Raw genomic sequence first — 24,905 nt, forward strand, 5'->3', positions numbered from 1 at the left:
ATGATCAGGCCACTGCTGCTATGTGCCTTGGTGGCTGGAGGTAACCTGTCTGGTGAAGCTGGGAACCTGAGTCTCCTGCTCTTCTCTCGAGCTGCTGTCCCCTCTCCGGTCCCTCCTGGAAAGGGGCATGGTGACACACTCCTTGTGTCAGCCTCAAGAGCCTAAGACAAGAGGGTGGCGAATTTAAGGCCAGCTTCAGTTAACTATTTCAAAGGCAGCTAGGAGCTGGGGTGGAGGACAGGACTCATGGACCTCGAAGATCATTCCAAAGCAAGGGTTTCCTGTTGGGGTTCAGGTATGCCCAGAAAAATCACACCCAACCAACACAATCCTCTCTCAATCTTCTCTTCACAGCCCTCAGCTGCGGGTACCCCACTTATGAAGTGGAGGATGATGTGAGCAGGGTAGTTGGGGGTCAAGAGGCCACACCCAACACCTGGCCCTGGCAGGTAAGTCAGCCACACCAATGGGTGAGCAAAGATGAGGCCGGGTAGAAACACAGATAAGATACATTCTGACAACCTTGCCCAATTTGGGGGCTGAGGGAAAGGTTACTTCTCCAGAGACTTCAAAGGGGAGCGGCCCACCACTATGAGACACATTTGTAATGCTGCTGATTTAAAATTAGACGCTTGCTGGCACATACAGGTTACTCCATAAGTCAGTCACCTCTCCTATGCAAATGTTCAGTGCTGGAAGAGACCAGTCAGAGCTGCTTATGGAAATTAGTTCTTTGTTGTTGTTGTGGAGGGGTTGTTTGGTTTTGATTTATTTCTCAGTGTAACTTTCTTTGATTGTCCTGGACTCTTTCTTAGACCAGGCTGGCCTTGAACTCACAGAGATCCTCCTGCCTCTACCTCCGAAGTGCTGGGATTAAAAGTGTGCCACCATCTGGCTTGCAAATGAATTCTTTGTTATAATGTTACCAGTGAAAATAACTGTTTGCTTACACTGATCTAATCATAGTCATATCATATCAAATTGAAATTGGACACAAGCACAAATTACTAGGTCTTTTCATAGTATGGATGTGACCTTTACAATCGATATATTTAAAAATTTCTTGCTGCTGTTGCCTTAAACTCAGCTTTTGGGAGACAGAGGCAGGAAGATCTCCAGACTGGAGCCAGCCTGGTCTACAGAGGGAGTTCTAGGCCAGCGGGTCTACAGAGGGAGTTCTAGGCCAGCCTGGTCTACAGAGGGAGTTCTAGGTCAGCCTGGTCTACAGAGGGAGTTCTAGGTCAGCCTGGTTACAGAGGGAGTTCTAGGACAGCCTGGTCTACAGAGGGAGTTCTAGGCCAGCTTGGTCTACAGAGGGAGTTCTAGGCCAGCCTGGTCTACAGAGGGAGTTCTAGGCCAGCCTGGTCTACAGAGGGAGTTCTAGGCCAGCCTGGTCTACAGAGGGAGTTCTAGGCCAGCCTGGTCTACAGAGGGAGATCTAGGACAGCCTGGTGTACAGAGGGAGTTCTAGGACAGCCAGGGCTCCATAGCAAGACTGCCAGAAATTAAAGAAAACATAAGATGAGGGTTGAACTAAGTGCTACAATGCAGGCTCACTAGGTAGCACAGGCTGACCTGAAATTCTCCATCCTCCTGTCTCGGCCAGGACTCTGAGTGTTGACATTACAGACATATCATGCCCTTCTTATTCAAATTTTTAATATTTTGTTTGTCATAGGTTTTTTTTTTCAGTTTTGCTGTTGATTTGAGACAGTTTCTCCCACCCAAGCATCTGTTCTCTCCATCTCCCTCCCCCAGGTCTCCCTACAGGTCCTTTCCTCTGGAAGGTGGCGCCACAACTGTGGAGGCTCCCTGGTGGCCAACAACTGGGTTCTGACAGCTGCCCATTGCATCAGGTAACAGAACTCCATGGTTGCCTGCTCGCCTAGCTGTTCATGGTGTCCTGGAATGGCACTCAGCCCTAGAGCACAGATCCCCAACTGGACCGATCCATGGGCTGTAAATGAGCCCTGGAGAGAATCCTCATGCACCTGCCTTAGGCGCAGGTACACATCTATAGGTGGTTCAGGGTTGCAGGATTCCCTGTCCATACACAGCACTGCACTGAATGCCTCGTGCTATAGGACACAGAGGAAGAAGCAGCCCAGCACCTGCCTTCCTGGGATAACCAGTGATGGTTCTGGAGTGTTTCCTTGATAGCATTCTGCACTGGGGTGTCCTTGCTCACAGAGACTGGAGGTCGGGGGTGGGGGGGCGGGAAGAGTTCACTGACCTTTCTCTTACTCTGCCCCTCACAGCAACTATCAGACCTACCGTGTGCTGCTGGGCGCACATAGCCTCTCCAACCCCGGAGCTGGCTCTGCTGCTGTTCAAGTCTCTAAGCTTGTGGTCCACCAGATGTGGAACTCCCAAAACATAGGCAATGGGTATGTTCTGCCCTGTCTGGGGCTCTCAGGGGTAGGGTTGGCAGCCACACACCTCTGCCTCCTCTGAAGGGAAGGGAGTTACAGGGGCCCATGCGGGAATGGTGGAGGAGGGAGAAGCAAAGACCATGGGAGATCCTGCCACCCTGCCTGCAGGGTCAGCCAGGGATCATACATGGGAAATGACAAAGGTAGACGGGTAGAGTGAACACACTTTCTGCTCTATCTTTTTTGCTGACCCAGCTATGACATTGCCTTGATCAAACTGGCCAGCCCAGTGACCCTGAGCAAGAATATCCAGACAGCTTGCCTCCCACCCGCTGGCACCATTCTCCCGAGAAACTATGTCTGCTATGTCACAGGCTGGGGCCTGCTGCAGAGTAAGTAAAAGCAAGCAGGGGACCCCCAAGGCCTGGCAGAGAAGGGAGGTGCTGGTACCTCTGTCCCTAGGGTGTTTGGCTGCCTTCGAGGGACAGGCTAGTGGAGACTGGTAACTATGTCTGGGCTTCAAATCTCAGCATTCTTATTTGTATGATTCAGGCACATTGCTGAGCCCCTCTGGTGACTTCCTTGTCTGTAAAATGGGAGAGAACAGCACAGGGAGTGGGGTAGTGGCTTATAGGGTTGACAAGGTACAGAGAAGACAAGAGACAGAGAAGGTGAGAGAAGACAGTCCGTGGAAGCACTAGTGACTACAAGAACGACTAGTACTACTATCCACTGTGCATTGACCACACTGTGTCTTTCATGGAGCCCAAGGCCAGAGCTCAGAATAACATGTACTAGGTGACCTCAGGGTTCCGGGAAACCATGAAATCCCCAAGGCCCTCATCAGATTGTCTTCTCACTGCCTAAAGCTGGGTTTGGCTACCCCGAGTCTTCTCATTGGATCAGTTAGTGTTCCGATCACTGGTGACTGGATCAGGGATGAGCACTTGACTGGAGCTAAGCCAATAGGAACTGCAAATAGAGAAGTCGCTCTCCTGACAAAGAAGTGCAGTGGTGGCCGCTTTCTTCTCCATAGAGAGCAATGATTTCCAACAGCAAACAAGGAATTTGGAACAGAGAGGCAGGGAGGTAGCCCAGGCTCCTTGGATATACACACTTTGCACATGCTGGGCCCTCTGTAACGCCTATCTCCTCATGTGTAAAGTACAAGGTCTGTGGGGATGGTCACAGATATGTATGAAGTGCTTTGGACCCAGGAAAGTGTTAACCAAGTACTAATTAGAGCAGTCTTCCATGTCCCATCTGCCAAACAGGAATAAATATCACTGTGAGGACTGGCCCGTTTGGAGAGCATGATACACTGTGATTAAGGAATCATAATGAGGAATGGGGGGTGGGGATGTTGAGTAACTCAGTGGGTAAACAGCTTACCTTGCAAGCATGGGGACACACGTCCTCAGAACCAGTGAAGGAAGCCAGGTGTGGTTGTGGGTACTTATGATCCCAACTATGGGCAAGTAGAAACAGGCAGATTGCTGGGGTTCAATAGCCACCCAGCCTCACCCAATTGGGTGAGCCCTAAGCTAAGGATAGACCTTAACTTAAAAGCCCACGTGGATGGAGCTAGAGAAGCAGTCCTCAACCTGTATGGGTTGCGACCCCATGGTTATTGTTTTTCAGATGTCCTGCTATTCAGATATTTACATTATTATTCATAACAGTTTCAAAATTACAGTTATGAAGTGGCAATAAATAATTTTCATGGGTGGGTGTTACCAGGACCCCAGGTGTTACTATATGTATTAAAGAGTCACAGATTAGGAAGGTTGAGAACCAGTGCACTACAGGTTGACTTCTGACCTCCACATACAAACACAGAGAGAGAGAGAGAGAGAGAGAGAGAGAGACGATTAAATGATGTTTATCCTGGCCATCCTTGGCAGTGATGTAGACAATGTCACTGGGCTCATGAGGAAAACTACCCTGACCATAGAGTAATCATTCCAGCCAGAAGGCTCATGGCAGCTCTTTCTCATAGGAAAGTCAGAGAAACCTGTGGAACTAGCCCAGCAAAAAGAGGGATTCTAAGCCAAGGGCAGACACATAGCTAGATGTTAGGAACATTTTAGATCAAGGCCGTGTGGAGCCTGGAAGAAACCAGAAACTCTCCTTCCAAGTCTTTTCTGCCTCATCCTTCTCCACACAAAAGAAAATGGCAGCCACTGCCCATGCCAGACTCCCAGGAGCTCATTGGCTTTAGGGTTGAGTCAGATGCACACCCTGAACCAATCACCAGTAAGTAGCCAGACCACCAGCCAATCAACTGAGGACACAATGCAAACTAACCTGGCCAGCTGCAGCAACCTTGTGGAAGGGACAGGGTAACCTGGACCAGAAAGGGAGGGGTCGACAGAAGACAGAGCAGCAACTGTTCTCCCTCTCATACCCCTGTGTTGTATACATAGCTAACAAGCTCCAAGGATCCTCCTGTCTCTGTCTCCGTCCCAACCCTCACAGCCACACTTGGCTCTTTCCACATGCACTGGGTATTTGAACTCGGGTCTTCACAATTTCACGCTAAGCACATCCTCGTTCATCCCATGGTTTCCTCTTTACTTGGGAGCCCCGCTCATGCCTTCTCTCCCTGGTCTCATTCAGCCAACGGGGCCAGTCCTGACACCCTGAGGCAGGGCCGCCTGCTGGTTGTGGACTATGCCACCTGCTCCAGCGCTAGCTGGTGGGGAAGCACTGTGAAGACCAGCATGGTGTGCGCTGGTGGCGATGGCGTGACCTCCAGCTGCAATGTGAGTATCCCCAGTCGGGTGTCTACGGCAAAAGGCTACATGGATGTGGTGTCAGGGGGACTTCGTGGTAGGGAGATGTCCTAGGATCCATCTCCTTCCTTCCTGGGCAGGAGCTTTGGAAACTATTCTGGAACATTTCAGAACCTGTCCATTGTTCTCCTCGTCCCCAGAGAACATCTTATTAGTACCATCGCCCTCTAGCGTTCTCTTTACCTAACTGCTAGGAAGTCTTTAGTCTTCTTTGGTTCTCACCCAGATCTCTCATTACTGTCATCTGACAGTACTGGCCCAAAGTGGCCCCTTGGGTAGCTGCTACAGAAATCTTCTTAAAGACAGTGTCAGGAACCAAAGGACTTGGTACAGACAGATTCTACATAGGAAGACAGAGGGGGAAGGGAGCCACACCTTCAGTTGCACTCAGTGCCTTGACTAGACCCACACCTTCACACTCTACCCACAACAAGTCTCCCTCCAACAAGTCCCATTCTCTGAACAGTTGCCTTCTCTAGTGAACCAGAGAAGCTCATGCTGGCCTGATGGGCTCTCATGAGGGTGAAACGAAAAGAGGCATAGAAAGGGCATAGCTGCCAACTTGGAACACATACCTACCGCTCCAGCACTAGGGAGGGTGAGACGGGGATTTTTGCACATTTTAGCGTAGCCTGTGCTACATGAAAGACCTTGTATATATCTTATTAAATGAGTAAGTAAGTAAAAGGTGAGCAGAGCCAACATGATAATCCACACCTGTCATGGCAGCATTTATGAAGGTGAGGCAGGAGAGGCACGTTGTGAGGCTCTTTATCCAAAAAATAAATACCAGCTCCTGGAGGCACGGTACCACCACCTGTAACAACAAGGCTGGCTTAAGAGGACATTGTCCTTGTAGAACAACATACTAAGAACCAGGCCCCTCTGGGCACCCTCTTCTGCCCTTCATGCCCAATTCTGGCTTCCGCAGGGGGACTCCGGCGGACCACTGAATTGCCGGGCATCTAATGGCCAGTGGCAGGTGCACGGCATCGTGAGCTTTGGCTCCTCTCTGGGCTGCAACTACCCCCGCAAGCCGTCCATCTTCACCAGGGTCTCCAACTACATTGACTGGATCAACTCGGTAAGAACTGCCATCCCTGCGCCCACAACCCCGCCATGAGGCGAGCCAGGGGTTCCCGGGATCAGCAAGTGGATCGAATTTATTCTTAGGGGTCTATAGGCCCAGTCCCCACCCTCCAGTGCTGTCAGTGATAGTTATCTGCAAATCCCACACCCAGATTGAGACTCCTACAACCTTAACTTTTTGGCATTTAATTCTCCTGAAGAGTGCCCCACCCCCAGGCCACCATAAGATGACGAGCTGCCCTGACTGCCCCAGGACAAAGGACTATTCAGTTCTATGTCATTGGGCCACTCCCAGGCAAATGGGGCTAAGTTAATCTTCTGTGCCTGAGTTCCAGAGAGTCCTCTTGTGGAAGCTCAATTTCCCTTTTACTATAATAATCACAAAATATTAAAAGAATAATATGGAATGTTAGGCAAAAAGCGGCTCCCTTGCAAATACAAGGAAGGGAGTTGAATCCCCAGGACCCAGGCACGTAAAAAGCCAATGATGGTAGCCAGTGCCTGTGATCCTAGGGCTGGAAAGGCAGAGCCAGGAAGAACCCAGAGGCACACTGGCCAGCCAGAGCAGCTGAGAGTACAGGCAGTGGTCAGGGTATGGTGTGGGGGGTGGGGGGGAGCAGGAACAACTGCAGGAAAATGGCAGTCAAGGGGCCCTGGGTGAAGATTAAAGGAACCCAGGGTCCTGAGAGGGACACTAGGAATGGGGAAGACTCTGCCCACAGGGTGTATTTTAATCCACTCTCTTGGTTTGCTTTTCTGTAAAATGGTTTGGTTTTCTTGAACTGAGCCAGACTCCTCAGCAAGTACAGCCGGCTGTAAGACAGAACAGGCAGGGTGGTGGCACATGTGGCAGCGCCCACAAAGAACAGAAGCTGTCACTGGCTCATCGACCCCCAATTCTATGTGCAGGGAACCTTAAATTGAGTTAGGGGATATGAAAGCCAAATATGAACTGGCAGCTAGGAACGTGTACCCAAGGAATTGGGCTGACAGAGCCAGCCTGAAGGAACTTCCATGATGACTGCTCTCCCCTGCCTGCTTCTCTCAGGCCTTTGTCTGCTGGGTCAGTTCAGCACAAGGAGACTCAACCCCAGAGCTCCCAAGAAATTTTGTCAGGGCTCAGAAATGGATCAGTGGGATGAAGGGGCTTGGTGCCAAGCCTGATTGGTGGTCTGAGTTCAATCCCTGTGCGCTGTGGTACATACACGCACACAGCACAAGTTGATGCTTTTTTTTTTTTTAACTTAGTTGCTTTGCTTTTTTTTTTTTTTTTTAATTAAGTTAGAGAAAAATGGAAAATCAAGAGAAGGGTTAGGGTTTGGAAGTTTTTGTTGTTTTGTTTTCCGTTTTACTTTGTTTTGGTTGTGAAATGAGGACGGGAGCCATGACTAAATTTTGACAGAAGGAAATCGAAAGCCAGCTTAGAGCATTTCACAGGAGCCTCCATGATTGGGTGGGAGGATGCTTCTGGGCTCTGTCTCAGCCAGATCCTCTGATCCTCTTTTTGTTCCCAGCTGCTGCATTAGTTAGAACACAGCTGAGTCAGGAAGCACCTTTGGGACCCAAAGCTTGACCTCTTGTCCCAGTACCTGCTGTTTCCAGCCACAGGCAGACACAGCAAGGCAGATGGCTGGGCGCAGGAGTCAGGAAGAAAGGGGATAGCAAACCTTGCTGGTACCAGGGCAGAGCCCACTACATTCTTGGGAGAGTGGCCAGTGCCATAGAACGTTGGGGGACAGGCAGGGGTTGAGCGCTGAGCTGTCAGCTGTCCCTGGAGAAGCTGCATAGGAGACAATGGGAGCCTCATCTGGTCCCAGACCAAGGTGTTGTGTGTGTGTGTGTGTGTGTGTTTAGTTTGTGGACACAAACAGCTGCAACCCTGAGGGGGTGCCTCAGAACACACCTGCCTAACAGCCTTAGGTGATGAGCCAAGGCCAGCAGGCCACCAATAAAAGGCACAAACAACCCCGGTAGTCAGCAAATGTCCACAGAAAAAAGCCAACATGGGAGTCTTCAGCAATCACAGCTTTATTGTTTTGTTCAGAAGGGAATACATTGCTTTATTTAAAATATTGCTTATAAAAGTAACACAGGAATGTATCACGTAAGAAATGAAGATTCCCCTGGCTTTAACCTTTGTGCCCATTCCACAGAGGCAATTGCTGTCAATTGTATGCTCTGTGCTCATCTGGGCCTTGTGTGCATAGAAGCCAAAACTGCAAAACAAAACAAAACAAAACAAAACAAAGGATCCTGTATTGGCAGAGATGGTGGTGACGATGTATAATGGCCAGGACTTGCGAATCAGAGGCAGGAGGATTGTTTTAAGGGCAACCTGGGCTACATGAGACCATGTCTCAAACAAAACCAACCAAACAAATGTAGCCAAGCATGGTGGTAATAAGGCTAGCCTAGGCTACATAATGAGTCACAGCCTCAAAACAAACAACAAAGAAAATCCCACAACTACCGGGCATGGTGGCGCACGCCATTAATCCCAGCACTCGGGAGGCAGAGGCAGGCGGATTTCTGAGTTCGAGGCCATCCTGGTCTACAAAGTGAGTTCCTGGACAGCCAGGGCTATACAGACAAACCCTGTCTCGGAAAAAAAAAAAACAAAACATAAAAACAAAACAAACAAACAGAAAATCCCACAACTGCATGTGTAGATGGTCTGCTAACCATAAGCCATCAACACATTTTACTTGTTTAATGAACTCAGCTGGCACCTGCCATTCTGAACTGTGAGATGCCTGTGCAGTAGTGCACACTTTTAACACCAGGACTCAGAGGCAAAGATAGGCAGATCTCTGTGAGTACAAGGCCAGTCTTGTCTTCATGGTGAGTTCCGGGACTGCCAGTGCTGCACAGAGAGACCCAGTCTCAGAAACAACAACAAAGAAACAGATTACATTTAAAAAAAAACAAAAAAAAAAACCCATACCCATCTGTACAATTGGCATGTAATGATTGGCAATTCCGGGCCTTCCTGGCCTGACACCCAAGCAGGACTCCAGGCTAAGACCCTTCTTTACCCCTCTTGGCCCTGAGAGTCACTGAACTCAATGCCCAGTATTCTGGCTAACCTCCTCACTCTCCTGTGCGTCCTACAGGTGATGGCAAGGAACTAACTGAAGACATCGCTGCCACTATCCCCCTGGAAATGCCATAGAAAGGAAATAGTAATAAAGTAATTTATGAATCACATCCTCAAATGAGTCTGTCTTCTTACCCCGACACCCTAACCTCAGGGCCCTGAAAGCAATGCTCTTTCAGGAGGAGACTGGGCAGTGGGATGGAGATTTTGTGGTCAGCCTGGGCTACAAAGTCAGACCCCGGCTCAAAAATAAACAAACAAGGCTTGGCACTCCTACCATCTAAACTTAAGTGGACTTTCACAAAGCAAAGAGCAGAGGAAAACATAAAGAAAGAAAAATAAGTGAAAGGCAGAACTGCTTTAAAGACAGAGGATGGCACATTTTCCAGGGAGTCCCAGCACTTCACTATGCCTGGTCACTGCCACCTGGGGACCAGGCTCACTTAGCAAATAAGACAATGGGAGAATGGGAGACTCCGAACAGCAGAGCTCTGTCCTGGTGTCCCCACTAGGGTAACCATGATCCTTCAGGTAGGAGACTTGATCTGTGGGGACTCCTGATTCCTATCTCGGTCACATCCTAGGCTCGGGCAGGGACCTTGGAAGACACAGAGGAAAATCTCAGGAAAAATCAAGTCTCCTTTGTAGGAAGGACAGAGATGGGGTAGGGACAATACAGGCAAAATACAGTCCTATTGCCTAAGATTTATTGTTGAAGAATATATAATGTGCTCAAGGAAGAATTAGCCCTTCTGGCAACTTTGAAGAGATGCAGCCCAGATCCAGGTATGCACACTGGGCCAGCTGGACTGTGAGTCTGGAAAGGAGAGATGCATAGACCCCTATGATTGATGCCCCCCCCCCCGGGGAGCAGGGAGGAGTGCTGTAATATCCCCCAGGGCATATGTGACAATGTCTGAAGACATTTTTGGTTGGCAGATCTCACCAGGGGTGCTCCTGGCAGCTGGCAGGTTGAGGACAGAGACAGCTTAAAACACTCTACAACACAAGGGGCAGTCCCATGAGAGGATTATACAACCCCACATGTCAGTAGTACATTGGCAGAGAAGCCCTGTTCTTGAGAGTCCCAGGGCACAATCCCTAACCACAGATGAAGGGGCCAGGCGGCATCCACAGTGCCCCGGTCTTCTCCCCACTATCGCCACTCCACACTGCCCTCCAACTTGGAAGCTGCTAGGAACATGTTTGCATCGAAAAAGGGAAAGAGCAGCCTGCCCCAGTTCAAAATCCTTCCTTAGCAGGACAGTTCTGGCCTTGGCCAGCTCCAGGCCAGGAGAGCTTCGGGCAGAATAATGAGGCAGAGAGCAGCCCCCAGCCTCACGAAGTTTTAAAAAACAGCTTTTTCCGGAGGAAGTTAAAACAGCCAGGAATCTGCTTATAAATCCCTTTCTCAGAAACAGCATTGGCGACCTGCAAAACAGAAGCACGGGGGTAATCTGTGGGTGCAAAGTCCTTGACTGACACAAGGGCTGAAAAGGGCTCCCAAGGAGAGGGCCACTGAAGGGGCCATCTGAAGGCAATGCCACCTACAACCTCCTGAGGTGGGTTACAGAACAAACCCATTAGGTAGTGTAAAAGAATGGAAAATTCGGGGCTAGAGAGATAGCTCAGCGGTTAAGAGCGCCAACTGCTCTTCCAAAGATCCTGAGTTCAAATCCCAGCAACCACATGGTGGCTCGCAACCATCCGTAACAAAAAATCTGATGAATAAAATAAAATCTGAATATTTATTAAAAAAAAAAGAATGGAAAATTCAAGGTTTGGTTTGGTTGTTTGTTTTGAGACAGGGTTTCTCTGTGTAGCGCTGGCTGTCCTGGAAGTCGCTCTGTAGACCAGGCTGGCCTCAGACTCCAGGTCTTCCTGCCTCTGAGATCCCAAGTGTTGGGATTAATGGAGTGTGCCACCACCACCTGTTCAAGTTTTCTAATACAAAAATTCACAGTTCTAATCAGACTGAAAGGTTGAGGGGGCAAGAAACATGGGAGACTATGACCCAAAGACCACATGCGTCCTTCTTGGCCCTTTACGATCCCGTCTCAGGACCAGAAAATGACCCCTATAGCCCCAGAGTGTGTATCTGAGCAAAGCAGTGGAAATTCTCAGGATCCGCACTGGGAGCAAATGCTGGGGAAGGGGAGGGGCTGTTTTGCCCTAAAGAGGGAAGAGCTATAATGCCCTGAAGGGGAGGGGCTGCTATGCCTTGAAGTAGGAGGGGCTGCTATACCTTGAAGTGGGAGGGGTTGCTATGCCCTAAAGTGGGAGGGGCAGTTATGCTCTGAAAGGGGGGGGTCTGCTGTGCCCTGAAGAGGTAGGGGCTGTTAAGACCTGAAGAAGGAGGGGCTATAGTACCCTGAAGCAGGAGGGGCTGTTATATGCCCCCTATTCATTCTCACTGAGGCCTGCAGGAAAGGGACACACTAGACAGAATCACAATGGTTGAAGGTCAAGAGTTGATGACATGAGCTTGGGATGTAGCTCCACAGGCCCCTAGCACCCCATAAATTGGCTGTGTGGGCAACACCTGTAGTCCAAGCACCCAGGAAGTAGAGGCAGGAGAATCAAAAAGTTCAAGGTCATTGCCCACTACACAGCATTTTCTAGGCCAGCCTGGGCTACAAGAGACCCAATCTAAAAAGAGAGCATGTGGGGGACTGCCACGGTGTCCAGGGAACCAAGCTTTTGAGCTATCCCATCCAGCATTTAAGACCACTCTCATCTGGGACCTGGGTGTCTGTCTCTAAGTAGGCAGGGGAAGATGGCACTTTGCAAACAAGACCATGGTTGCATTCCTCATTTGAGAGGCAAAACACTCCCTGATTCTCTGTCAGAGGCCTTCAGCCTTTGCCTCTGGCTAGGGCCTGCTGCCCTGCTCTCCAGGCCTCTCTGCCCTCAGGAAAAAGTGCTCACCCTGAGAAGGAGGGACTGCAGGTCTTCAGAGCGAGCCCACTGCTCCAGAATGCCATCCAGGGTCTCGATGTACCAGGAGCCACTTCTCTTGTCCCTCCAGGAGACAAAACCTACCGAAAGAGGAGAAAGGCTGAAACCTGCCACCGAGCAGAGGGGTGGCGCAGTCCTTGACAGATTGTCAGGCTGCAGCCAGATCCAGACTGTGGCTCACTGGCATGGGCCGAGGGTGGCCCTAGCTCCTTGGCTCCCCACTACCCTTCACCATCGACCCCACGTGTCAGGATGTGCCTCTCCTTTTCTCAGCATGGAAATCAAGGTTCTGAGAAGTCAGGGGTCTCAAGAAGGTTGAAGGATGCACCCTACCACCGAGTGCCAGCCCCTGCTCTGAGGGAAGTACCAGCCCCCTCCCCAGGGTACTCTGCAGGACAACCTCAGCTACTGCTCTTAATCTGCATACCAATCTGAAGTCTTGCCTACTTCAACTGAGAGGGGCCACGGAAAGGTGAAGGAGCTGCTGAGGGCCCCATAGACTGAGCCTGGCAGAAACAAGACCTCAGGGCAGAGCTGCCCTGGGTTGTTGCAGATGCATGCATGAGCTCACCTGGGAAGGTGGAGTAGGACACAAGGATGTCACTGGGGGTAGGCAAACTTGACACAGCATCCAGCTGGTCCATGGGCCTTGGGCTTTCCTGATATGGGACAGCATCTGGCTCAGAGTCACTGTCCAAGGCCCTGCCTTGAGAGGAAGTGCAGGCCACCTCAAAGCCATGGTCTTTCTGCTCTGCAGGAAGCAAAAAGAACAGTCACCTGACATCACTAATGTCTCCGCGGCACAGGGTGCTTCTCCTGAAAAGGGAAAAGCCTGGACCGGAAGGCTTCGCATGTGAGCTGTGCCAATACAGGAAGGGAACAGAAACTGGATATAACAAATAGAGCACCCCTGTTTTGAGACAGGGTCTCACTTATGCAGTTCTGCCTAGCCTGGAATTCACTATGTAGACCAGGATGGCCTCGAACTCACAAGAGATCCACCTGCCTCTGCCTCCCAAGTGCTGGGATTGAAGGCATAAACACAGTATTTATGTTTAATTGTGTGTAGACTCCGGGTATGTGCACATGAGTATAGTTACCCACAGTGGCCAGAAGAGGGAGTCAGATCTCTCATCAAGCTGCCCAAAGTGTGTACAGGGAACAGAAAGCTGCCCAACACAGGTGCTGGGGACTTACCAGGGTCCTCTACAGCAGTATGCACTCTTAGCCCCTGATGAATCTCTCCAGACCCTGGCTTTGAACTTTGATCACCCTGTCTTGGCTTCCTCAAGAGCTGAGATTACAGGTCTATGCTAACAGGCCCAACCATCTGGACTTTTGGAGCTACCCCAATTATTTGACGCTACCCTGAAACAGAGACTCCAAACTAGGCCAAATAGGAGGGTTCTCACAAAATGGGGCTCAGTAGCACAGGCAGTAGCCTGGATCCCAGGGGGTGGAAGAAGAGAACTGACTCCACAAAGATGCACACGTGTGAACATACATGCTAAGTTTTATATAGTGTGTGTGTGAACACATACACACGTCACAGCTAACAAAATCTGTGTCAATGTGTACACCTCTTAAACCCACTATTTCCTATGAAAATAGCACAACGTGGCCCAAGGCCCTCTACAGAGAGCCCTGACTAATGTGAGCTGAAGGCTGTCATCACCCAAATGGCCACTGTCGGGGAAGTGACACAAGAAAGCAGAAGAAGGAACCAGAGAGGGACATCAGCCACATGTCTATCCATGTGTCACCCTCTGTCTGCAAACTGCATGTGAAGCCGAGCCACGGGTGAGGATAAACCTGTCTACATGCAAGTCTGGCCCCCAGTAACAACATACAGCAGGAGGCAGAACGTCCCCTCAGCAATGCAAGCCCTTAGCTGCTGTGGCTGACTGTGGCTGCTCTCTGCCTCAGCTCTAAAATTCTGAAGAGGACTCTCCCCAGGATTGACAACAGGGCATGTCTGAACCATGCTGGGCTCTGGCCAAGAGTGTCACACTGTTTAACACACTCACAACACCATACCCATTGCTGGCTCTGGGGGGACCGTTTTCTAACCTGGTTCTATGCCACCACTTAACAAAGGGTAGGTAATGTGTTGCCTTTCAAACAAAAATGGTGACATTGAAAACAGCAACAAGCTACAAGCTATACTTTCACTGTGCTGAATATTTCCTTTGCTGTGGAGAAGGTTTTGGGTTGTTTGTTTGTTTGTTTGTTTTGTTTTGTTTTTACTTTATGTAGTCTTATTCAATATCTGGGATCATTCCCCGTGCTGTTGGAACCCTTTCCAGAAGTCCTAGGTTGTGTCTACATCTTGAAGCATCTACCTGTGTTTTCTGTAGCAGTTTCAGACTTGCGGGGTTTTTTTACATTCAGGTCTGTATTAGTCACTTTTCTGTTGTGATAAAAAGTCATGATGGGAGAAAAGCGCTGGGGTAGCTAGGGCGCAGGGTCGGCTGACACTCACCAGCTACCCAAAACACCCACCACAGGATCTTAAGACTTCTGGTGAGTGGAACACAGCTTCTGCTCCAATCCAATTGCGCGCGGGACCTGAGACTGCATTAGTTAGGGAAGCAGAAAACCGGCCTGAGTAGGACCACAGGCCTCCTCCGGCCGGACCAGCACAGGGGTAGCTAGAGCACAGGGTCGGCTGACACCCGCCAGCTACCCACAACCCCCGCCACAGGATTTTGAGACTGCTGGTGAGTGGAACACAGCTTCTGCTCCAATCTTTAAACAGTGACAACGACAACAACTAACCCCAGAGATTACCAGATGGCGAAAGGTAAACGTAATAATCTTACTAACAGAAACCAAGACCACTCACCATCATCAGAACCCAGCACTCCCACTTCGCCCAGTCCAGGGCACCCCAACACACCGGAAAAGCTAGACACGGATCTAAAAGCATATCTCATGATGATGGTAGAGGACTTCAAGAAGGACTTTAATAACACACTTAAAGAAATACAAAGGAACACTGGTAAACAGGTAGAAGACAGTAAAGAGGAAGCACAAAAATCCCTTAAAGAATTGCAGGAGAACACTGCTAAAGAGTTACAAATCCTTAAAGAAAAACAGGATAACATAATCAAACAGGTAGAAGTCCTTACAGAAAAACAGGAAAACACATTCAAACAGATGATGGAAATGAACAAAACCATACTAGACCTAAAAAGGGAAGTAGACACAATAAAGAAAACCCAAAATGAGGCAACACTGGAGATAGAAACCCTAGGAAAGAAATCTGGAACCATAGATACGAGCATCAGCAACAGAATACAAGAGATGGAAGAGAGAATCTCAGGTGCAGAAGATTCCATAGAGAACATCGGCACAACAATCAAGGAAAATGTAAAATGCAAAAAGATCCTAACTCAAAACATCCAAGAAATACAGGACACAATGAGAAGACCAAACCTACGGATAATAGGAGTGGATGAGAATGAAGATTTTCAACTCAAAGGACCAGCAAACATCTTCAACAAAATTATAGAAGAAAACTTCCCAAATCTAAAGAAAGAGATGCCCATGAACATACAAGAAGCCTACAGAACTCCAAATAGACTGGACCAGAAAAGAAACACCTCCCGACACATAATAATCAGAACAACAAATGCTCTAAATAAAGATAGAATACTAAAAGCAGTAAGAGAAAAAGGCCAAGTAACATATAAAGGCAAGCCTATCAGAATTACACCAGATTTCTCACCAGAGACTATGAAAGCCAGAAGATCCTGGACGGATGTTATACAGACACTAAAAGAACACAAACTCCAGCCCAGGCTACTATACCCAGCCAAACTCTCAATTAACATAGATGGAGAAACCAAAGTATTCCACGACAAAACCAAATTCACACATTATCTCTCCACGAATCCAGCCCTTCAAAGGATAATAACAGAAAAAAACCAATACAAGGATAGGAACCACGCCCTAGAAACAACAAGAAGGTAATCCCTCAACAAACCTAAAAGAAGACAGCCACAAGAACAGAATGCCAACTTTAACAACAAAAATAACAGGAAACAACAATTACTTTTCCTTAATATCTCTTAATATCAATGGACTCAACTCCCCGACAAAAAGACATAGACTAACAAACTGGCTACACAAACAAGACCCAACATTTTGCTGCTTACAGGAAACTCATCTCAGAGAAAAAGATAGACACTACCTCAGAATGAAAGGCTGGAAAACAATTTTCCAAGCAAATGGTATGAAGAAACAAGCTGGAGTAGCCATTCTAATATCTGATAAGACTGACTTCCAACCCAAAGTCATTAAAAAAGACAGGGAGGGACACTTCATACTCATCAAAGGTAAAATCCTCCAAGAGGAACTATCAATCCTGAATATCTATGCTCCAAATACAAAGGCAGCCACATTCATTAAAGAAACTTTAGTAAATCTCAAAGCACACATTGCACCTCATACAATAATAGTGGGAGACTTCAACACACCACTTTCACCAATGGACAGATCATGGAAACAGAAACTAAACAAGGACACAGAAACTAACAGAAATTATGAATCAAATGGATCTGGCAGATATCTACAGAACATTCTATCCTAAAACAAAAGGATATACCTTCTTTTCAGCACCTCATGGTACCTTCTCCAAAATTGACCACATAATTGGTCACAAAACAGGCCTCAACAGATACAAAAATATTGAAATTGTCCCATGCATCCTATCAGATCACCATGGACTAAGGCTGATCTTCAATAACAAAATAAATAATAGAAAGCCAACATTCACGTGGAAACTGAACAACACTCTTCTCAATGATACCTTGGTCAAGGAAGGAATAAAGAAAGAAATTAAGGACTTTTTAGAGTTCAATGAAAATGAAGCCACAACATACCCAAACTTATGGGACGCAATGAAAGCATTTCTAAGAGGAAAACTCATAGCTCTGAGTGCCTCCAAAAGGAAACTAGAGAGAGCACACATTAGCAGCTTGACAACATACCTAAAAGCACTAGAACAAAAGGAAGCAAATTCACCCAAGAGGAGTAGATGGCAGGAAATAATCAAACTCAGGGGCGAAATCAACCAAGTGGAAACAAGAAGAACTATTCAAAGAATCAACCAATCAAGGAGCTGGTTCTTTGAGAAAATCAACAAGATAGATAAACCCTTAGCCAGACTCACTAGAGGGCACAGGGAAAGCATCCTAATTAACAAAATCAGAAATGAAGAAGAAGACATAACAACAGATCCTGAAGACATCCAAAACACCATCAGATCCTTCTACCAAAGGCTATACTCAACAAAACTGGAGAACCTGGATGAAATGGAGAAGTTCCTAGACAAATACCAGGTAACAAAGTTGAATCAAGATCAGGTTAATGATCTAAACAGTCCTATATCCCCCAAAGAAATAGAAGCAGTCATTAATAGTCTCCCAACTAAAAAAAGCCCAGGACCAGATGGGTTTAGTGCAGAGTTCTATCAGACCTTCAAAGAAGATCTAATCCCAGTTCTTCACAAACTATTCCACAAAATAGAAACAGAAGGTACTCTACCCAACTCATTCTATGAAGCCGCAATTACTCTGATACCTAAACCACAAAAAGACCCAACAAAGATAGAAAACTTCAGACCAATATCCCTTATGAATATTGATGCAAAAATCCTCAATAAAGTTCTTGCTAACCGAATCCAAGAACACATCAAAACAATCATCCATCCTGACCAAGTAGGTTTCATCCCAGGGATGCAGGGATGGTTCAATATACGGAAATCCATCAACGTAATCCAGTATATAAACAAACTCAAAGACAAAAACCACATGGTCATCTCGTTAGATGTGGAAAAAGCATTTGACAAGATCCAACACCCATTCATGATAAAAGTCTTGGAAAGATCAGGAATTCAAGGCCCATACCTAAACATGATAAAAGCAATCTACAGCAAACCAGTAGCCAACATCAAAGTAAATGGTGAGAAGCTTGAAGCAATCCCTCTAATATCAGGGACTAGACAAGGCTGTCCACTTTCTCCATACCTATTCAACATTGTACTTGAAGTCCTAACCAGAGCAATTCGACAACAAAAGGAGATCAAAGGGATACAAATTGGAAAAGATGAAGTCAAAATATCACTTTTTGCAGATGATATGATAGTATATATAAGTGACCCTAAAAATTCCACCAGAGAACTCCTAAGCCTGACAAACAGCTTCGGTGAAGTAGCTGGATATAAAATTAACTCAAACAAGTCAATGGCCTTTCTCTACACAAAGAATAAACAGGCTGAGAATGAAATTAGGGAAACAACACCCTTCTCAATAGTCACAAATAATATAAAATATCTTGGCGTGACTCTAACTAAGGAAGTGAAAGATCTGTATAATAAAAACTTCAAGTCTCTGAAGAAAGAAATTATAGAAGATCTCAGAAGATGGAAAGATCTCCCATGCTCATGGATTGGCAGGATCAACATTGTAAAAATGGCTATCTTGCCAAAAGCAATCTACAGATTCAATGCAATCCCCATCAAAATTCCAAATCAATTCTTCAACGAATTAGAAAGTGCAATCTGCAAATTCATCTGGAATAACAAAAAACCTAGGATAGCAAAAACTCTTCTCAAGGATAAAAGAACCTCTGGTGGAATCACCATGCCGGACCTAAAGCTCTACTACAGAGCAATTGTGATAAAAACTGCATGGTACTGGTATAGTGACAGACAAATAGACCAATGGAATAGAATTGAAGACCCAGAAATGAACCCACACACCTACGGTCACTTGATCTTCGACAAGGGAGCTAAAAACATCCAGTGGAAGAAAGACAGCATTTTCAACAAATGGTGCTGGCACAACTGGTTGGTAACATGTAGAAGAATGCGAATCGATCCATTCCTATCTCCTTGTACTAAGGTCAAGTCTAAGTGGATCAAGGAACTTCACATAAAACCAGAGACACTGAAACTTATAGAGGAGAAAGTGGGGAAAAGCCTTGAAGATATGGGCACAGGGGAAAAATTCTTGAATAGAACAGTAATGGCTTGTGCTGTAAGATCGAGAATTTACAAGTGGGACCTCATGAAACTGCAAAGCTTCTGCAAGGCTAAAGACACCATCAATAAGACAAAAAAACCACCAACAGATTGGGAAAGGATCTTCACCTATCCTAAATCAGATAAGGGACTAATATCCAATATATATAAGGAACTCAAGAAGGTGGACTCCAGAAAGTCAAATAACCCCATTAAAAAATGGGGCTCAGAACTGAACAAAGAATTCTCACCTGAGGAATACCGAATGGCAGAGAAGCACCTGAAAAAGTGTTCAACATCCTTAATCATCAGGGAAATGCAACTCAAAACAACCCTGAGATTCCACCTCACACCAGTCAGAATGGCTAAGATCAAAAATTCAGGTGACAGCAGATGCTGGCGAGGATGTGGAGAAAGAGGAACACTCCTCCATTGTTGGTGGGATTGCAAGCTTGTACAACCACTCTGGAAATCAGTCTGGCGGTTCCTCAGAAAATTGGACATAGTACTACCGCAGGATCCAGCAATACCTCTCCTGGGCATATATCCAGAAGATGTCCCAACCGGTAAGAAGGACACATGCTCCACTATGTTCATAGCAGCCCTATTTATAATAGCCAGAAGCTGGAAAGAACCCAGATGTCCCTCAACAGAAGAATGGATACAGAAATTATGGTACATTTACACAATGGAGTACTACTCAGCTATTAAAAAGAATGAATTTATGAAATTCCTAGCCAAATGGATGGACCTGGAGGGCATCATCTTGAGTGAAGTAACACAATCACAAAAGAACTCACACAATATGTATTCACTGATAAGTGGATATTAGCCCAAAACTTAGGATACCCAAGATATAAGATACAATTTGCTAAACGCATGAAACTCAAGAAAAATGAAGACCAAAGTGTGGACACTGTGCCCCTTCTTAGAATTGGGAACAAAACACCCAGGGATGGAGTTACAGAGACAAAGTTCGTAGCTGTGATGAAAGGATGGACCATTTAGAGACTGCCGTATCCAGGGATCCATCCCATAAGCAGCTTCTAAACGCTGACACCATTGCATACACTAGCAAGATTTTGCTGAAAGGACCCAAATATAGCTGTCTCTTGTGAGACGATGCCGGGGCCTAGCAAACACAGGAGTGGATGTTCACAGTCAGCTATTGGATGTATCACAGGGCTCCCAATGGAGAAGCTAGAGAAAGTACCCAAGGAGCTAAAGGGATCTGCAACCCTATTGTTGGAACAACATGATGTACTAACCAGAACCCCGGAGCTCTTGTCTCTAGCTGCATATGTATCGAAAGATGGCCTAGTCGGCCATCACTGGAAAGAGAGGCCCATTGGACTTGCAACCTTTATATGCCCCAATATAGGGGAATGCCAGGGCCAAAAGAATGGGAATGGGTGTGTAGGGAAGTGGGGGGCGCTATGGGGGACTTTTGGGATAGCATTGGAAATGTAACTGAGGAAAATATGTAATAAAAATATTAAAAATTAAAAAAAAAAAAAAAAAAGAAAAGAAAACAGCAACAACAGAGCCACCAAAATCCTGGGCTGACATCTGCATGTGACATCTGCATGTGTGTGTACAGGATACCCAGCCAGGCCTGAGAGGGGATGTCACTGCTTCTGATCATAGGTGACATGGCACCACCAGGTGGCAACAGCATTAAACAGCAGGCCATACTTCCTGGTTAAGGCAAAGCTAGACAAAATCCACAAGAGGGAACAATTTTGGAGGGTAGACAGGATCTCATATAGCCCAGGTTAGCCTGAAACTATTGTTTGGTCTCTCTCTATAGCTCTGGCTGTCCTGGGACTCACTATGAAGACTACTGAGCCTGGAACTCACAGAGACCCTCCTGCTTCTGCTTCCCAAGTGCTGGGATTAGCCTTGTCAAGGAAGGGAGCACTAGGGAAGACTTCCTGGAGGCAATGGCAATAAATTGTAAGCAGGGGGACAGGAAGAATTGGGTGCTAGAGAGATGGCTCAGCAGGTGAACACACTGGGTGCTCTGGGAAGGCTGTGCTGAGGAAAGCCAGGGCAGGCACAGCGGCAGGGTCCAGGTCATCAAAGGCCTTGATGGCCTTGCCAAGAAATCTGAAGAGTTCATGTGTGGGGGACCAAATTCCTACCGGCTTCTGAAATCGGTGTGGGGATTGGGGGTGGGGAGACTGGGAGAGGTGACAAGCAAGCAGTCCCATCCTGGGAACTGGTACCCACTCAGCAGAGGTGACTGCAAGTAGCCTCATCCTGAGAGCTGGCACGCACTCAGCCCTCTTTCTTGTTCCCTCTGCGACTTTCACGGTTTGGGGTTGGAGCATCATCTCAGAACACCCTAGAGCAGAAATAGGGTGAACAAGAGGACATCTCCATGGCTGGAGGGGCACAGCTGCTTTCTCCCTAATGTCAGTATGAGAGAAAACAGCACTGGGAACAAGATAGGGACATGCCGGGCACCCCTGAACCCTGGGAGTACTGGGGAGGGCGTATGTGGGATATGAGGGTTGTTTTGTCTTCTGGTTTTGGCTTGATTTTGGTTGGCTTGGGGTTTTCAAGGCAGTTTCTCTGTGTAGCCTTGGCGGTCCTAGAACTTCTGTGGACCAGGCTGGCCTCAAACTCAGAGACCTGCCTGTCCCTGCCTCCAAATATTTTGAGATAGGTATTTATTTTTTTCATTCATTCATTTATTTTTGAGATAGGCTGTGGTGAATATACCTGGCCCGTGGGAAATGGCACTATTAGGAGATGTTAAAGTAGGTGTGGCCTTGTTGGAGGAAGTGCATCATTGTGGAGGTGGGTTTGAAGCTCTGCCGGGTATGCAAGACACCCTCCTCCTAGCTGCCTGAGAGTCTCTTCTGGCTGCAGTTGGATCAAAATGCAGAACCCTCAGCTCCATATCTGCCTCCAGTACCATATCTGCCTGGACGCTGCCATGCTTTCTGCTATGATATGAATGGACTGAACCTCAGGACCTGTAAGCCTGCCCCAATTAACTGTTGTCCCTTATGAAAGCTGCCTTTGCCGTGAGTCTCTTCTCAGCAGTGAAACCCTAACTAAGACATAGGGTCTTATTGTACAGCTCTAGTTGGCCGCAAACTCACTCTGAAGACTAGGCTGGCATTGAACTCACAGAGATCTACCAGTCTCTACCTTCTGAGTGCTGGGATTAAACATGTGGACTGGAGAAATGGCTCAGTGGTTATAAACACTGTCTGTTCTTCCAGAGGTCCTGAGTTCAATTCCCAGCCAGCAACCACATGTTGCTTCACAACCATCTATACTGGGATCTGATGCCCTCTTCTGGTATGCAAGTGTACATGCAGATAGAGCACTCATATATGCAAAGTAAATAAGTCTTTGTAGGGCAACATTTGGAATGTAAATTATCATTATTATTATTAGTAGTAGTAAGAATAAGAATAAGAATATGTCCATCACCACACCTTGACCACACCCTTACAAGTCAGTGGTATGAAATAAAGGTGTTCCCCAGGCATGGCTATTTACAGTGATCTTGTAAGTACAGAAGTTGAAATTCAAAGGTGATGTCTCTTAAAAGTCATTGAGAAGGAGGGGAGAAGGAGGGAGGAGGTGGTAGCTGGAGGTGGTTACAGGAAGAGCAGCTAACATGTGAAGCTGTCCACCACGTTGAAATTCGACAAGAATTCGACAAGCCCTCACTGGAGCCAGCACCATGGTTTTGTATTTTCAGTTTCTAGATGGTGAGGTGGTAAACCTCCATCCTTTATTTATTCCCTAGCCTGTGGTATTCTGTTATAGCGACAGAAAACAGAATACACCACCAAGCATAGAGCAAAACCTCAAAGTCCCTCACATCCCTGGGCTCCTGGGAGTTCCAGGAGATAAATTCTTTAGTTTCTCCTCGATACTAAGTCCACTCCCCCTGGGACAGTAGAAATGGGGTCTTAACTAGATGTCAAAGGTCAGTGGACAGTGCCAAGGGAAACTGAAGGGTCATTTTACGCTCTCCTTTGCTCCGTGTGTGCTAATGTTAGCATGTGTGTGTGTTAATGTTACCATGTGTGTGAGTGCACATGTGTGCGCATCCATATGGGGACCATTAGTTCTACCTGCCTAGCCATTGGATTACAGGTGGGTTCCACTGTGCCTGGCTCACTCAAGAGCTCCATGCTTTCATGGCAAACACTTTACAGATGGAGCTGTCTCCCCTGCCCTGCTGTTTTTACTGAAATCTAGGACTGAAGATATCAGGGTCACACAAACCTGTGACATAACAGCACCCTGATGGTGCTAGGCCTGTGGTGGGGAGGTGCGAACCTGCTGTATGGATAACAGAGATGTGTGGAGAAGGCCTCAGACCCAGTGAGGGCTCCAGTAAGGTGGCATTCTCCTGGTTCCCTGCCAGCCCCGCTCCCAGCGGGCTCCAGGTCACTCACCACCACCACAGGCCTGGATGAAGAAGAGCTTGGGCTTCCCACCCAGGCTGGGAAGCCATTCCTGTTGAAGATGTTCACAATTTTCTCAATGGACACGGAGCATCCATCTGTCCCATAGACAGCACCCAGGAACTGGAGGTGACTGGCCTAGGGGACAAGGTACCTTGGTTACAAAAACACCTCAGTTACAGAAGGCTCTAGGAAGAATTCCAGAGGCCTGACCCAAGGCTTTATGTGGGGAGGACCACAGTCAGAAGGCCCTAAGCGGGGACACCAGATTAACCAAGATGGAGTAGATGGGTCAGCACCTATTCCAAGGGACCCAGACTCACTAACTATGGGAGCCAGGGGGGCTGAGAGCACAGGTCAGCTGTGTCTAGACTGACTGTTTTCATACCACCAGTGCCGGCGTCATCCATACACGTGTACAAAATGCTGATTCCCAGGCTTGCCTAGCCCTCCACAGCCAGCCTTCTGATCCTCCATACCCTCTGAAGCAGCTAAACACAGCGCTGCATTTATCTTGCTGTTGTTCTTGTGCGAGTGTGCATATGGGTGCCCATGTGCATGTCGGGGTCAGAGAACAATTTGTAGGAGGAGTCAGCTCTCTCCAGACACCATGTGGGTTCCAAGTTGCTAGGCTTGGCAGCCATCACCTTTATCAGTTGAGCCATCTCATTGGACCTCAATCCCTTGATTTAAACCTTAAGGATTTGAGGCTGGAGAGGTGGCTCAGTGGTTAAGAGCACTGAATGCTCTTCCAGAGGTCCTGAGTTAAAATCCAAGCAACCACATGCTGGCTCACAACCATCTGTAATGAGATCTGAATGCCCTCATCTGGTGTGTCTGAAGACAGCTACAGTGTACTTAACATATAATAAAGAGATCTTAGGGCTGGAGCTACAAGGAAGAAAAAAAAAAAACAAGAAGGATGTGAGAGGAGGGAGAAGGGGCTGAGCCACAATGAATTAGTACATTAGTGTCCAAGCACCAGACGGACCCCAATGTCCTGTGTCCCACCCAATAGGAAAGGGCCTAGAACATTCTCCATGAAACACAGAAGACATCGAGAACCAGGAGAGCTGCTTTGGTTTCTGAACGAGGGTAGAGACAGGCACAGACCAGTCTTACTTCTTC

At 47.4% G+C, this 24,905-nt stretch overlaps 1 protein-coding gene and 1 pseudogene across 2 annotated transcripts; one reads left to right on the forward strand and one right to left on the reverse strand.

Annotated features, from left to right (window-relative positions):
- LOC147004180 (chymotrypsin-like elastase family member 2A) lies at positions 1-9,387 on the forward strand. 2 transcript variants are annotated; one of them, XM_085838732.1, is made up of 8 exons: positions 1-40; positions 355-449; positions 1,759-1,856; positions 2,259-2,387; positions 2,628-2,764; positions 4,992-5,137; positions 6,099-6,251; positions 9,370-9,387. In XM_085838732.1, exons 1-8 carry the CDS (start codon positions 1-3, stop codon positions 9,385-9,387), a joined length of 816 nt encoding a protein of 271 aa, XP_085694858.1. The 2 variants fall into 2 exon arrangements, with proteins under 2 accessions (XP_085694858.1, XP_085694857.1); XM_085838731.1 differs by lacking the exon at positions 9,370-9,387 and having other exon boundaries at positions 6,099-6,290.
- The window catches only part of LOC147004181 (caspase-9-like), a 25,485-nt pseudogene continuing 9,441 nt past the window's right edge, over positions 8,862-24,905 (reverse strand).

The sequence above is a fragment of the Mus caroli genome, unplaced genomic scaffold, assembly GCF_978045245.1.
Source record: "Mus caroli unplaced genomic scaffold, Mus_caroli_1 scaffold_6, whole genome shotgun sequence".
NCBI lineage: Eukaryota > Metazoa > Chordata > Mammalia > Rodentia > Muridae > Mus > Mus caroli.

Coding starts and splice junctions, on each gene's coding strand:
- LOC147004180 (XM_085838731.1), top strand. CDS start 1: ATGATCAGGCCACTGCTGCTATGTGCCTTGGTGGCTGGAG. Junction 450..1,758: donor CCAACACCTGGCCCTGGCAG/GTAAGTCAGCCA, acceptor TCCCTCCCCCAG/GTCTCCCTACAGGTCCTTTC. Junction 1,857..2,258: donor ACAGCTGCCCATTGCATCAG/GTAACAGAACTC, acceptor TGCCCCTCACAG/CAACTATCAGACCTACCGTG.